The 14852-nt window shown below is 42.4% G+C and overlaps 1 protein-coding gene across 5 annotated transcripts in view; it reads right to left on the reverse strand.

The window, feature by feature from the left end:
* The window catches only part of RFWD3 (ring finger and WD repeat domain 3), a 41235-nt gene extending 28633 nt beyond the window's left edge, over window positions 1-12602 (reverse strand). For 3 of the 5 annotated variants that reach the window (XM_079799566.1, XM_079799563.1, XM_079799567.1), the window contains exons 1-3: window positions 12504-12602; window positions 8305-8830; window positions 2594-2799 (exon numbers count right to left, since the gene is read on the reverse strand). In XM_079799566.1, coding sequence (XP_079655692.1) covers window positions 2594-2799; window positions 8305-8828 — 730 coding nt within the window. In that variant the 5' untranslated portion in view covers window positions 8829-8830; window positions 12504-12602. The other 2 variants (XM_079799565.1, XM_079799564.1) reach the window with 2 other exon arrangements.
* Window positions 12603-14852: the final 2250 nt, after the last annotated feature.

Raw genomic sequence — 14852 nt, forward strand, 5'->3', positions numbered from 1 at the left:
CTTATCCCCACTGATTTGAGATTTTCCCTTTACAAAACTAGATTTTCATATATACATTTAGGTATTTTTGTAGATGTTCCAAATGTCATACATTTTAGATTTGAATGATTGCATCTTTGAGATATTGCTTACAATGTTCCTCTATTCCTTTCTAAAAACTGTGAAAATTAGTTATTATATCTAGTTTTAAATAAATTCATGTTTTTTGTTTAACAACAATACTTCTTAGTGGTGTGGATATTTCTGACTATAGCAAATCAAAAGGCACATAAGTTCTGGAGATTTTAGCCTGGTCCCTCTAGAAAAAGAATTCCATTAACCTTTCAACTGAATGACTTTAGGATCCATTGATGATCTTTACCTGCACACATTGTTTTATTAGGAGCCACAAAATGACCCCCCTCCCCATCATTTCTGCCATTACTAGGTAATTCTTTTATTTATTTACTTATAAATATATTTTAATTGATTTCAGAAAGGAAGGGACAGGGAGAGATAGAAATATAAATGATGAGAATCATTGATCAGCTGCCTCCTGCATGCCCCCTACTGGTGATCGAACCCACAACCCCGGACAATCAAACCCGGGACCTTCCAGTCCACAGGCTGATGCTCTGTCCACTGAGCCAAACCAGCTAGAGTGGTAATTCTTCTATTTAAAAAAATATCCCTTTGGCGTGGGTGGGAGGGATACAATGGCAGAGCAGAGAGTTTTTAGGGCAGTGAATATGCTCTGTATATTAGAATGATGGTTGTCCAAACCTATAAAATGTGTAACACCAAAAGTGAACCCTAAAGTAAACTATGGACTTCAGGTAATTATGATATACTAGAGGCCCGATGCACAAAGATTCATACAAGAATGGGCCTTCCTTACCCTGGCTGCCGGCACCACCTTCACTCTGACCAGAGCCGCCTTTCCGCCTTCCCACGGTGCCCAGAGGCCAGAAGTGGCTGGGGTGGTGCTGAAAGCAAGTGTCTTGTCCCGCCCCTGAAGTGCCTGCATATGCAAATTAACTCACCATCTTTGTTGGGTTAATTTGCATACTCACGCCTGATTGGCTGTCATGAAGTTACGGTTAATTAGCATGTTACTCTTTTATTAGGTAGATAACAAATGCTTCATTCTGGTGAATGATGCTGATAATGGAGAGGCAGGCAATGCCTGTGCAGAGATAGAGGGTATATGAGAAATCTCTATCTTGCTCTCAATTTAGTTGTGAACCCGTCTTTTCAATTACTCTTAAAATAAAGTCTTTAAAAACAACCCTAAAACCTCCATCAATTATTTGGTTTTCCTTGAATACAGTTCACACAAGGAAAGGCAGGATAAATGTTTACTCCTTTATTTTTCAGCTTTCAGACTAATGAGTTAGGGCTCTTATAATGTATTAAAATGACTGATAAACGAGTTTGTTTTTATTGATTTTTTTTTTTTTTTTGAGAAACATCAATTTGTTGTTCCACTTATTTATGCATTCACTGGTTGATTCTTGTATGTTCCCTGACTAGGGATGAAACTGCCAACCTTGGTATATTGGGACAACACTCCAACTGAGCTACGTGGCCAGGGCAATAAATGAGGTTTTTTAAAAATACATAATTATTAATTTATATATTTTCATAGATTTAATGCATTTCAACCTATTTAAATACAAATACACACTTATTATTCTTTTTGATGCTCAAAGTGTCCTATTTCATTTTAGGTCACTAAGAACCCTTTCTAGGTTGTTCTTATGACATAACTCTATGAGACTTAGATTGTCTCCTTGCTTTCTAGCCTAATAAAATGCCCTAGACTCATATTTGAGATTCCTTATCCTGGACCTGGAAAGCCATTTCTCCAAAAGGCCCTAGTTTCAGTTAGTGGGAAAAGCCCACAAACTGGGGTATCAGAGGGTTTTTAATGTAAGCAAGATATATGCTTTAGGGGTCTCTGCCCACCAGTTGCTAAATAAAGTTCAACTGCACAATACAAAACATTATACTAGGACTTAAAAAGTAGAAGACTAGATAGGGCACTGAGTTTACAAAGCTTTTCTTTAAAAACAATCAAACAAACAAACAAAAATCTACTTCCTTCTTAGATGTCTAAGGAAATGAAAGGGAATATAAAATGTCATTATAAAATAAGTGATTCACTGGGTCACAAATATATTAAATTGCAAGTCAGATCAAATCCTCTCTATATAATTATAGCCAGTGAAAGCTGCACTATAAAGCAGAAATCTATCATTTGTGGGTAAAAAGAAAAAGTATCAAAACACGTATCCAGAGACTCTAGCCTTTTGAAGTGTGAATATTTTTTGTTTGTTAATCCTCACCAGAGGATATTTTTTCCATTGATTTTTAGAGAGAGTGGAAAGGAAGGAGGGGGAGAGAGAAACATCAATCAGTTGCCTCCCACAGGTACCCTCACCAGGGGTGCAAACTGCAACCCAGGTATATGCCCTTAACTGGGAATTGAACTGGGAACCCTTTGGTACACGGGCCAATGCTCTAAACACTTAGCCACACCAAGCCGGGCTGGAGTCTAAGCTTTCTATACATTAGATTAGCCTTGTGAATCCAAACCTGAATACTCACTCACCTTCTAAAATGGCAACTTCAGGTTCATCTGTCTGCACAACCACCTCTTCATACTCTATGGAACTTTCATTGTCAGAATCAGAACTACTTGGTACCTGCAAGTCTTCAGATACAGGATTGCTAGCCCCTGAATCATGAGAAGTAGTTGGCAAAGAAGGTTGGCTCCTGCTCACTTGAAAGTAAGCATCCAATGGTGGTGCTCTGGACCTATTTATGAAGAAAGGCAATAGAATGTATAATAGACCACCATCATAAAAATAACCCAATGTGATTTGGAGGCAAATCCTAGTCATTTGAACCCATCTCCAGACCCTTAAATGCTGCCTTGTCTGTATACTCTCTTCCACTCAATTATATTAGCCCACACTGGAGCTTGACTCTTCTACTAAAAGCTAATTCTACTTTACTGGCCCCTTTGGCTATGTGTTAATACCTTTTAAAAGATATGACTCAGCAATCTGTCTGTCAATATTAGGGGGTTGGAAAGAGAAAGTGAGCATGAAGAAAAAGGGCCATTGGTCAAATATGGTCTCATGGATTCTGCTGCTAGTTAGGCAGATCAGGCCTTTTGGGATACAGAATGAAGTCTGGCTTCAGTCATCGTTTCAGCTCTTATTTTAAGACACTAGAGGCCCAGTGCACAAAATTTGTGCACTCGGGGGATCCTTCAGCCCGGCCTGTGCCCTCTCGCAGTCTGGGAGCCCTCAGGGAACATTGAGCCTGGCTTCTGGCTGAGAGGCGCTCCACCTATGGGAGCACACTGACCAGCAGGGGGCAGCTCCTGCCTTGAGCATCTGCCCCCTTGTGGTCAGTGCGCGTCTCAGCAACCAGTCATTCCGCCAAAGGGCCGAAACCGGCTCTCTGACATCCCCTGAGGGGTCCTGGATTGCGAGAGGGCCCAGGACAGGCCAAGGGACCCCAGCAGTCCACAATGGGGACCAGGGAGGGATGCAGGCAGTTAGCCAGCTGGGGAGAGATTGCGGGAGGGCTCCAGGCATGTCTGGCCTGTCTTGCTCAGTCCCGATCGGCCAGACCCCAGAAGCAAGCTAACCTACTGGTCCACTGTCTGCCCCCTGGTAGTCAGTGCATGTCATAGTGAGTGGTTGAGCAGCCTTAGCACATCATCAGCATATTACGCTTTGATTGGTTGAACAGGCAACTGGACACTTAACACATTAGGCTTTTATTATATAGGACTAGAGGCCCAGTGCACAAAATTTGTACATGGGGAGAGGGGGTCTCCTCAGCCTAGCCTGCACCCTGGGACCCAATCTGGGACCCCTCGGGGGATGTCCAACTGCCGGTTTAGGCCCAATCACATCCCTCTCACAATCTGGGACCACTGGCTCCTAACTGCTCACCTGTCTGCCTGCCTGATTGCCCCTAACTGCCTCTGCCTGCCAGCGTGAATGCCCCTAACTGCACCCCCCTGCCGACTTGGTGGTCCACAACTGCCCACCCTGTTGACCTGGTCACCCCTAACTGCCCCTCCCCCTGCTGGACTGGTCACCCCTTACTGTCCCCCCCCCCGCCAACCTGGTTGCCCCATGCAGCCTGCTGTTCAGTTGTTTGGTCGTCCCTCACTAATCTCCCTGCTGGCCTGGTTGCCCCACGCAGCCTGCTGTTCAGTTGTTTGGTCATCCCTCACTAAACCCCCTGCTGGCCTTGTCGCTCCACGCAGCCTGCTGTTCAGTCATCTGTCTAGTTGTTTCGGTCGTGATGGCCTCTGGCTTTTTATATATTAGGATTATTTTTCTTCTCAAGCTTAATATCTGGTTAAGGTTAAAAACACAATATATCAAAAAAGAACTCAAGATGAGGAGAGTTGGGAGCAGATTTAACATTCCAATTCATTCTGGCTGGCTGAGTTTTAACCATAACTACTTTTATATCTCAGTTTTCCTCATTTTCAAGGTAGCAAGCCATACTCCACCCAGAATTAATGACATTTGATATTAAAAATCCAAAAGGTGTCCGAAACCGGTTTGGCTCAGTGGATAGAGCGCCGGCCTATGGACTCAAGGGTCTCAGGTTCAATTCCGGTCAAGGACATGTACCTTGGTTGCGGGCACATCCCCAGTGGGGGGTGTGCAGGAGGCAGCTGATCGATGTTTCTCTCTCATCGATGTTTCTAACTATCTCTCTCCCTTCCTCTCTGTAAAAAATCAATAAAATATATTTTTAAAAAAATCTAAAAGGTGTTCTGAACTTTAGAACATACTACCAAGCTAATAATCACAAAGTATTAGTGAAAGGTGACCTACTTTAAGTTTTAATAACTGTTTTTATGACATTAAGATATATTACTACCCAGAAACATTATTGGAGATTGCTCATGCAGAAAACTTTTGATTTCTCATAGGATTGCTAAAATTTATGACTAACTAGGGCTTTCTATTTAAAAAATGGATGATTGCCCTAACCGGTTTGGCTCAGTGGATAGAACTTTGGCCTGCAGACTGAAGGGTCCCAGGTTCGATTCCGGTCAAGGGCATATACGTTGGTTGTGGGCACATCCTCAGTAGGAGTTGTGCAGGAGGCAGCTGATCGATGTTTCTAACTCTCTATCCCTCTCCCTTCCTCTCTGTAAAAAAATGAATAAAATATATATTTTTTAAAATGGATGATTAAATGGAACAAAACATTATTTAGTATCCCATTCAATAGATAGAAGATTCATCCTTATAAGAAATGTGAATAAATTAAAATTAGTAGCAATTGTGAAGCCTCTGATTCACAATTTAAGAGCACAAACCAGTGATTTTTAGCATAATCACAAGATTCTAAAATGACCTCTGTACCCATAATCAGTCATTTTCTTTTCTCCTTCCCCCACAGCCTATGGAACCACTAATTTACTTTGTTTCTACAGATTTGCTTATTCTGTATTTTCATGAATAGGATCATATAATATGTGGCCTCTTGGGTCTGGTTTTTTTCACAACTTGATGATAAATACAAGGTTTATATCATCTGCAAATAGCTATAATATTATTTATTTTAAAAAAATATATATATTATTTTTATTGATTTCAGAGAGGAAAGGTGAGGGAGAGATAGAAACATCAATGATGAGAGAGAATCACTGATTGGTTACCTCTTGCACACCCCCTACTGGGGATTGAGCCTGCAACCCAGGCATGTGCCCTTGACCAGAATCGAATCCGGGACCCTTCAGTCCACAGGCTGATGCTCTATCCACTGAGCCAAACCGGTCAGGGCATTTCTTTCTAATAGAAATGCCTTGTTTATCTAGTCTAGTCTAGTCTAGTCTAGTCTAGTCTAGTCTAATCTAATCTCTCTCTCTCTCTCTTTGCCTAACCTGGAACCTCCACTACAATAGTTAATCCAGGGGTACTCAAACTTTTTAAATAGGGGGCCAGTTCACTGTCCCTCAGACCGTTGGAGGGCCGGACTATAGTTTAAAAAAAACTATGAACAAATTCCTCTGCACACTGCACATATCTTATTTTGAAGTAAAAAAACAAAACGGCAAAAACACCCGCATGTGGCCCGCGGGCCGTAGTTTGAAGACGCCTGAGTTAATCAAAGTGGCAAAAAAGTTTTAATGCACATTTATCTGGCTCCAGAATCCATGTTCTTTACACTGAACTACACAGTCCTTGGCCTTTTAGGTTTATTCCACTTTGTGGAGACAAACATGTGACTGTCAGTCAAATAGCTTAATTAATATCTTTCAAATCTAAATTCTATAACCTGAGCACAGATTCTACATATGTCAGCAATTTTCTAATTATTGTTTGGCTTGTGTGTGTAAATATCTTCTAGGAGAATCATGATGAACATGCCAACAAGATAATTTGTTTTCTGTAGAGTTCCTATTTCTCTCTGTAAACTGGCACTTGGTTTATAAGTGTCATTCTGTGAGGTGGTTAACACAAGTGTCCCCGACCAAGAGCAATCACTCAACTGAGTGTGTGGACAACCAAGGCTGAGGAATACTGTGAGAGGCCTCTTGGTCAGCCATTCCCTGGGGACACCACTCTCAACTCTCAGCCCATTTACTCACTTCAACAGAGGCCCCAAACTGCACTACAAGGTACTGTCACCTATCACACAACTGTGTGAAGTCTTATTTTTGCCTTCATAATCTAAAGGAATGACACCTTAAAATAACCGAGTTGGATGCATTTGTAACTCTTGTTTACCACAGAACTAGGCACCCACCCCATCTTTGATGGGTCACATCCAGGAGTGACCAGGTCCTACAGAGGCTGGAACCACATTAATAGCTGGCCCTGCTACAGTAATCAGCAGGATCCATGAAAAAGGATGCTGAATCCTGAAACCGAAGGCACAATCCCAATTCCAGAGTTACCTCAGACAAATCACAAATTATCCTATCAGCTTCCTCATTTGTAAAAATAGATGACCTAGCCACTGTTTTTAGTACCATCTCACTATTCTCATATTGTTAAGACAAAAGGTTTAAGCTCCCTCTATATGTGTCTATGTAGAAAACGAGTCCAATCCCGGTTCAATACCAGCTCTACTTCTTCTGTGTGGTAGCTATGAGACCTTGAACAAAGGGGTCCATAAAATGAATTCCACATCTTTAATGGGGTCCATAAAATGAATTCACATCTTTAAACATGAAAATATTTAAAAGACCAAATATGAAATAAAGTCTTTCAAATAAAGCAGGGGGACATTAAAAACAGGTAAGCATAGACAATTGTTATTCTTTATAATAATCCTGTCAATACTTGACAACTTAGCCCTTCGAGAGGTAAATTCAAACCAAAAACTATGAAAAACATTTTTCAACTCTTCAACATAGTCTCAGGTGAGGAAGACTGGAACAAAGGCTCCCCACTCCGTCAGATAAGCTCTTAATTCACATTCTCCTTTTCACAAGGATTCTCTAAATCTAGCCTACACCACTATGTAGAGTGCCAATAAACAATGGATCTTGGGTGAGTGGAGTGAACTTGCAAATTAAGAATATATAGAATCATTGATTGGCCGCCTCCTGTACGCCCCCTACTGGGGGATCAAGGATGCAACCCAGGCATGTGCCCTGGGACCCTTCAGTCCACAGGCCAATGCTCTATCCACTGAGCAAAACCAGCTAGGGCGTGAAATATATATATATTTTTATATACAAGATGCAAATGATCTAAAGAAAAGCCAGCCTCTACAAAAGCCATTGCCAATAAACTACCATCAGTTTTCAAAGCATCTGAGTATAACTTATCCCTTGCCTGGCCAGAGTGGCTCAGTGGTTAAACGCTGTCCTGTGCACTAAGAGGTGGCTGGTTCAATTCCCGGCCAGGACACATAAAGGGCTTGCAGGTTCCATCTCCGGTTGGGGCACATTGGAAAGGCAACTGATCGATGTTTCTCTCTCTCTCTCTCTCTCTCTCTCTCTCTCTCTCTCTCTCTCTCTCTCCTCTCTCTCCCTCTCTCCCTCCCTCCCTTCTTCTCTCTAAACATGTCCTCAGCTAAGGATAAAAAAAAAGTGAGAAAAACTAAGTATAACATACCCCCTCAATTACTTTGTTAGGTAAATAAAGCAAGCACTTTTATTTTCATCTGACCTGTGAGAAAATAGGGATTCAGAAAAGTTACCTGACTTGCCAAAAGTCACAATGCCTATCTTATCTTAAGCAGTACTAGGGTTATGACCAGAGCCCAAGTTCAAAATTCCCAATCTGGTACTAATCCCATAGCCCATACATTATTATTTACCTGGCACTGTCCGTCCTCTGAGACCCTCCGGTTCTCGCTCTGCGTGAAGCAGTCCCTCTCCTCCTCCTGGCTCTTACTGGCCCCACATTGTTGTCTGGAGGGGGTCTCAGGAATTCTAGCATGCCATGAAGTCTCTGTAGCCCATTAATGAAGCTGCTCACTGAGTGCAATGAAGCCACTCGGATGGTGGGGTTAGCATCAGATCCCTGCCTACGCTCCTCTGAAGTTCCTGGATTGATGTTCTCCACATTCTCTTCTCCCAAGAGCTCCACTTCCTCTGTCAGGTCAATGGACACCTGTGGAGCAGGCTGCAGCAGGTGTGGTTCCCCTTGGCTGCTGACCACTTCAGCAGGAGCAGGCTGCAGCAGACGTGGTCCCTCTTGGCTGCTGACCACTTCAGCAGGAGCAGGCTGCAGTAAGGGTGGTCCCTGTAGGCTGCTGACAAGTTCAGCTGGAGCAAGTTGTCCTAGAGCATTATGATCTAACTGCATCTGAACATCATATTCCATTGCTTCTTGAGCCATCACTGAGGAAGCAATATTTGTAAAAGGTATTAGCAAAATAGATAAAACATGTCATATAGTTGATATAATCATATCTAGTTTTGTAGAATTCTATTTAAGATCATTCTTGGCAAAACTGAGAAGATTTTAGTTAGTTAAGTCAGAGATGTTTTGGTAATCATCCACTTTTTTCTCCATAACAAGCACTTACAGCCAGTTGTCCAGGTCATCCTTTGAAAACATAAAGTCATATGACCATAGTACGATCTTCTTAAATAGAAATAAGGGGATTGAACTATTGGGTCTGAAAGTAATATCCCATACCTCTTGCAGTTCTTTGTCATGACCTGAATATGGACATTTACCAAATTAATTCAATTACTAAGTAGAAATTACCTAATTTCTCCAAAAAGGTTAAGCAACCTTTATTTACGCTATCCTTTTCATTATGTTCCCCATCTCTAATTCCATTTAACAAATATTTATTAAGCATTGTTACGTAGACACCCCACAGACAAGATGCTGCATAACAGAGTTTACATTCTAGCAAATGGGAGAATAAATGTGAAAATTAGACATTGTGATATTTGGTTTTAAGAGTCGGAGGCAAAAAGCATAATTTCAGACACAATAGTGAGGGAAGGCCTCTCAGAAAGAATAAAACTGAGCTGAGGAATAAAGGATTAAATGAAGTTGGCCATATAAGAACCAAGTTTCAGAAGGAAATCAATACACAGGTCCCTGGCAAACATGGAATTTGGTGCATTTGAGAAACCAGGCAGACCAGTGTAATGAGTACAGTAAGGAAGAGCAGACAACATGGGATGAGCTTGATAGGGCAGGACACTATCGCTGAAGGCCTTGTTAGAGAGTTTCTTCTTGTGTTAGGAATGGGCTTTAGGGAAGCAAGATTTCAAACCTGGTGACTAGTTTATAAGTTACCATGGCAGTGTAAACTAGTGGTTACAAAGGCTTGGACAAGAGTGGACAGCTCTGCCCTGCCAGTATTTTGAACATCATCCCATGCACCAAGAGGTCGAAGATTCCATTTCCGGTCAGGGCACATGCCCAGGTTTTGAGCTCGACCCTCCCTCCCACCCCTCACCCTGTAGGGGGCATGCAGGAGGCAGCTGATCAATGTTTTTCCGCTCTCTTTAAAGAAAATCAACAACGTATTTTTTATAAAAGCCCTAACCAATTTTCTCAGTGGTTAGAGCGTCAGTCCTAGCACTAAAGGATTCCGGGTGGCTCTGGTCAGGGTGCGTGTGGGAGGCAACAAACTAATGTGTCTCTTTCACATCAGTGTTTCTGTCTCTCCCCTTCCCTCCCACTCTCTAAAAAGTCAAAGGGATTTTACTGTTAGAAAATGACTGGGTCTCTGTCCATATATCTAACAGTAAAATCACACGGTTAATAAGGTTCAGCCACTCATACAGAGCTTCCAATACAGAGCTTTTCTGGAGGTCTCCCCTTAAAAAGATTGCTAGAGAAAAGGACAAACCAGAAGAGTCCTTAAAGTGAAAAATAATAAGCAAAATGAGAATGGAAGATAAAGTGGTAGAACTCTTCCAGAAAGTAGAAGAAAAAGATAGCCAATTAAGACAGTAATAAAATTAAAAGATCAAGCCAGGATATATGATTAACTGAAGTATCAAAAAGAAAGAACTCAGAAAATGGAGAACAAAGTAAAGCAAAACCTTGGGTCAAAATGGAATCATAAACTCTCTTCCAACTAAGAACCCCAACATAATACAATTTCTACAAAAATAATATCCGCGGGGGTGGGGGAAGCAGGTTGCAAACAAATCCTTTAGGATTCCATTTTCAGGACACTTAACATGTAAAATCATGCTACTATCTAAACTTAAAATACCAAATTTAGGAGGGGGAGGGTGCAGGGATACATGAGGCTTTGACTGTATGTATAATATTTTTATTTCTTTTAAAAAATGGAAGCTATTATATCAAAAGATAAAGGCCAAGACTTGTTAGGACTGGGTGGTGAAAGCACAGGTCTTTTTAAAGTTATTCTCTGTACTTTTCAGTATAAATACTAAAAAGTAAAATTTCTTCCCATCATATATCAGTTGTGATTAGAGAGCAATCAGTTCTCATTAGAACAGGAAAACCGAGAGCCAAATCTATTGGCTTCATCACTTTTATCTTCCACAGCATCAAGTACATAGCAGATGCTAAATGCCTATTGAATTATCCACCATATAACTAAAAAAATTGCGCAAAACCAAAAAAACCCCAAAGCCCAACAACTAAGAACATATCAGCATTCAATAAACAGAGCTACAGACACAGGAGAAATATGGAACATTTTCATCCTGGCATAAAGTTCTACAGAACAGTGCTATTCTGGATCAAAGTTTCCTAACAATGTGGGGAAATATTAATCCCTCCAGCCCTTGGGGTAATGGGTACCTAGAACAATGATTTTCAACCTTTTTCATCTCATGGTACACATAAAATAATTACTAAAATTCTGCAGCACACCAAAAAATATGTGTTTTTTTTGCCAACCTGACAAAAAACTAAAAGGTATAATTTTGGCCGAAACCGGTTTGGCTCAGTGGATAGAGCGTCGGCCTGCGGACTGAAGGGTCCCAGGTTCGATTCCGGTCAAGGGCTTGTACCTTGGTTGCAGGCACATACCCAGTAGGGAGTGTGCAGGAGGCAGCTGATGGACGTTTCTAACTCTCTATCCCTCTCCCTTCTTCTCTGTAAAAAAATCAATAAAATATATTTTAAAATAAAATTTAAAAAATATATATTTAAAAAACAAACTTGACAATCTAAGGGGGAAAAAAGGTCAGTGCCCCTGACTAAATAGTCAGGTATTGCATGCTTAAAAAACCCTTGACACACACACACACACACACACACACACACATATATCAGCTCAAAATCTCTGGCCTAGAGCAAAAGACGGTCCTACTGCCACCCCAAGCCTTAAGCAACCTTGACCTCGATTTTCTACTTATTTGTGCCATTAGAGTTGGGAGTTTAAAATGTTAACCTCCCACTATTCATCTTACCAAGCTTTGTTACTCAGATTTCAATCAATGTCCACAACAGGCCGGGAGGAGATGGCACCCCAATTAACAAAATAAGAAGCGGCGTCAGGGAGCCGGGCCGCAGGCCGACCTTGGCTCAAATCCTTGCTCCGACACCTACTATACCGGTGGGGCCTTAGGCGGGCTTCCCCTAACTAGTTCACCTGTAATATAATAATAAAAGTATGTACGTCGCAGGTGTTGCTGTGAGGTTAAGCTAAATAAAAATTAAAAGTTAGGTTCTTCAGTCACCTCGGAAGTGATGCAACTAACCAGCGCTCAAACGGAGAACAATTATTTGCAAATGAAGAGTTTAAGGGTCGGCTCCCGGGAGACGGGCAGGGGAAACCTCCGGCCTGCAGCGAACTCGCCTCCGAACTCGGTAACTTCCGGGATCGCTCGAACTTCCTGTCTTCCCCGCCCCCACCCCGACCAAGGGCCTCTCAGCAAGCCCGAAACAACCGGGATTCCGGCGCCTCAGCCCTGACGGTTGGGGCCGCCGAGAACGGCCGAACCTTCTCAGGGCGCGGGGTTCCACTGGGGCGTCCCTAACTTCCGCATCCTGGGACCAAGCTAGGAAGTTATTCCGGAGACAGAAGTGCAAGGCCTGGGGAGAGGTAAGCGCCCTCCTCACCTGCCGCCGGAAAGACGCAGTCGGGCTCGCGAACCCGCCGCCGTCCGTTTCTCAGGCAGAATTCACGTCTCCCGACTCCAACCTCCCTTCCCCAGCAGCTCAAGCTGCCCGCCTAAATCGCGGGCGCGGCTTGCTCCTATTGGGCAGTAGTCCCGGCCGTCGACCAATACCGTCTCTTCTTCTTCCTTTGGTCGCCGCTGGCTAAAAGAGCGGCGCTCTCATTGGCTGGTCCTTCGCAAACGGACTAGGCGGGACCGCGCGCGAGGAGCCTTGTACGATTGGTTAAAAGCTACGGCCCGTCCCCTCGCGTTCAGCCCCCAAACGGGACGGAGGAAGGCTTCTACCGCTCTTTATTTGAACTTTCTGGCGGAAGAAAAGTTGTAAGAAGAAAGTTTAACGGTACATTTTGAGGAGAAGATGAAAATATTAAAATTGTGGCTCCCGATGCTTCTGCCTAACAGTTTAGTAAAGGAGCTGTCTTCAGCCAAAGGCTGGTAATTAATAATAATTTCAAACTACACCCCCTCCCCGTCCCGTTTGTATATATTCTCTCTTGGGTTTGGAAAGCGCATGCGAATTTGCTAATATGATCTCTTCAATCCCAAATCACTGCAATAAATTGCCTGCTACTAAACTATTGTCACATCACTTGAACAGCTAATATTTTTCAAACATCTTCCTGAAAGATGAAATCTCGATAAAATCTAAACCTTGGCACAGACTGCACATTGCCAGAATTTTATTTACTCAGCTGCCAATTTTCAGTGGAAGTGGTAGCAGAGGAGAGCATAAACAATTGAAAATCTTGGCCAATACGAATAATTACAATATTTTTATCCTGCAAAACGAGCATTAGTATTTTTACTTTTCCCCCTTTTCTTGCTGTAGCTATTGAGCTTTTAAGCATGGCTACTCCCATGGCTAAAGAAATTTGTACAACCCAAACGGCTGCTTAGTGAAAACTACAGAACGTTACTAGATGGTTCTGAAAGTATATTCATTCATGTCCACCTAATGGCCAGGTTCAGAGGAAGGGAATAAACAAAGCCAGAAATAGTCTTGTCTCCAATTTTTAAGTTACATATAGTTAGAAAAAATGTGTTGGCTGTGTTCCCTTTAAGAGTGAAATTCCAAACTTTATGGGTGGAAAATACCAACCGTTCTATTGGCTTGTGGAACCTAAGAAGATTCATTTGATGTGAATCACGAGAAGGAATATATCTGCTGAGATGGACTCCCATGATCAACCAAGGGCCCACATTTTACAAATAATGAGAGCTGAGCCACTGTTTCCTGGCAGGGGCTTCTCATGTGCTCTATATAGCAAGCAGAGCTTCCAGCACTAGGCTCTGCTTGTTTATGTCTTCCTATGAGGGAGCGCCTAAGACTTGCCCTGTCCAATCAGAACTGTCCCGTGGTGACCAATCAATCAGGAGTGGAAGGGCGTGATTTTAAAGGAGCATGAGAAAACTTTAGGACTTGATGGATATGTTCACTATCTTGATCGTGGTGGTATCTACATAAAAACTTATCAAATTGCACACTTTAAATGTGTATGGTTTATTATGTAATTAGTAGCCCTGCGCACAAATGGGTGCGCCGGTAGCTTTTTGCGGGGCCTGGCCGCTCCGTGCCCACTGCCCAGAGGCCCATCCGTGGCTGGGTGCGGAACACTTACCTCGTCGCTGCGGTGACGAAGCAAGCATTCCGCCAGGCCTCTACGCAGCCCGCTCTCAGCGGCCGCCCCCCTGGATCTGGGGGACTCCGGCGGGGCTGAGAGGACTGGGCGCCACCATCTTGTGGCTATGGGTGCCGCCATCTTTGTGATGGAGTGATGGTTAATTTGCATATTGCCCTTTTATTAGATAGGATAATTATGCCCCAAAATGCTGTTAAAAATCAGAATTGTGGGACAGGAGTAAGGAGAAGGGTGGATTGTACAGGCATAACAGAACTTTCTAGCATGATGATAATGTTCATTATCTTGATGGGGTTTGGATTATTCATGTGTATGCCATTTGTCAAAACTCATTGAGTGGTGTATTTCAGATTTGTGCTTTTCACAACATAGAAATGTTAACTGCTCATCCCCCTAACCCCGTATAAATAAATATTAAACTTAAGTTTAATATAAATGCTGAAGTGTTTTGGAATGAAGTGTACTGATGTTTGAAGTTTTCTTTCAAATGCATAAAAAACTAGAAGGATTAATGGGTAGAGAGAGTCATGGATAGATGAATAAGTATGTGATAAACTAAATATAGTAAATCATTAGCTGTAGATTTTAGGTGGTTGGTATATAGGTGTCCAGAGTATAATTATACTGATTTTTCTGTGTACTTGAAATTT

The sequence above is a fragment of the Cnephaeus nilssonii genome (genome assembly GCF_951640355.1).
Source record: "Cnephaeus nilssonii genome assembly, chromosome: 20".
In the NCBI taxonomy this organism is placed as follows: Eukaryota; Metazoa; Chordata; class Mammalia; order Chiroptera; family Vespertilionidae; genus Cnephaeus; species Cnephaeus nilssonii.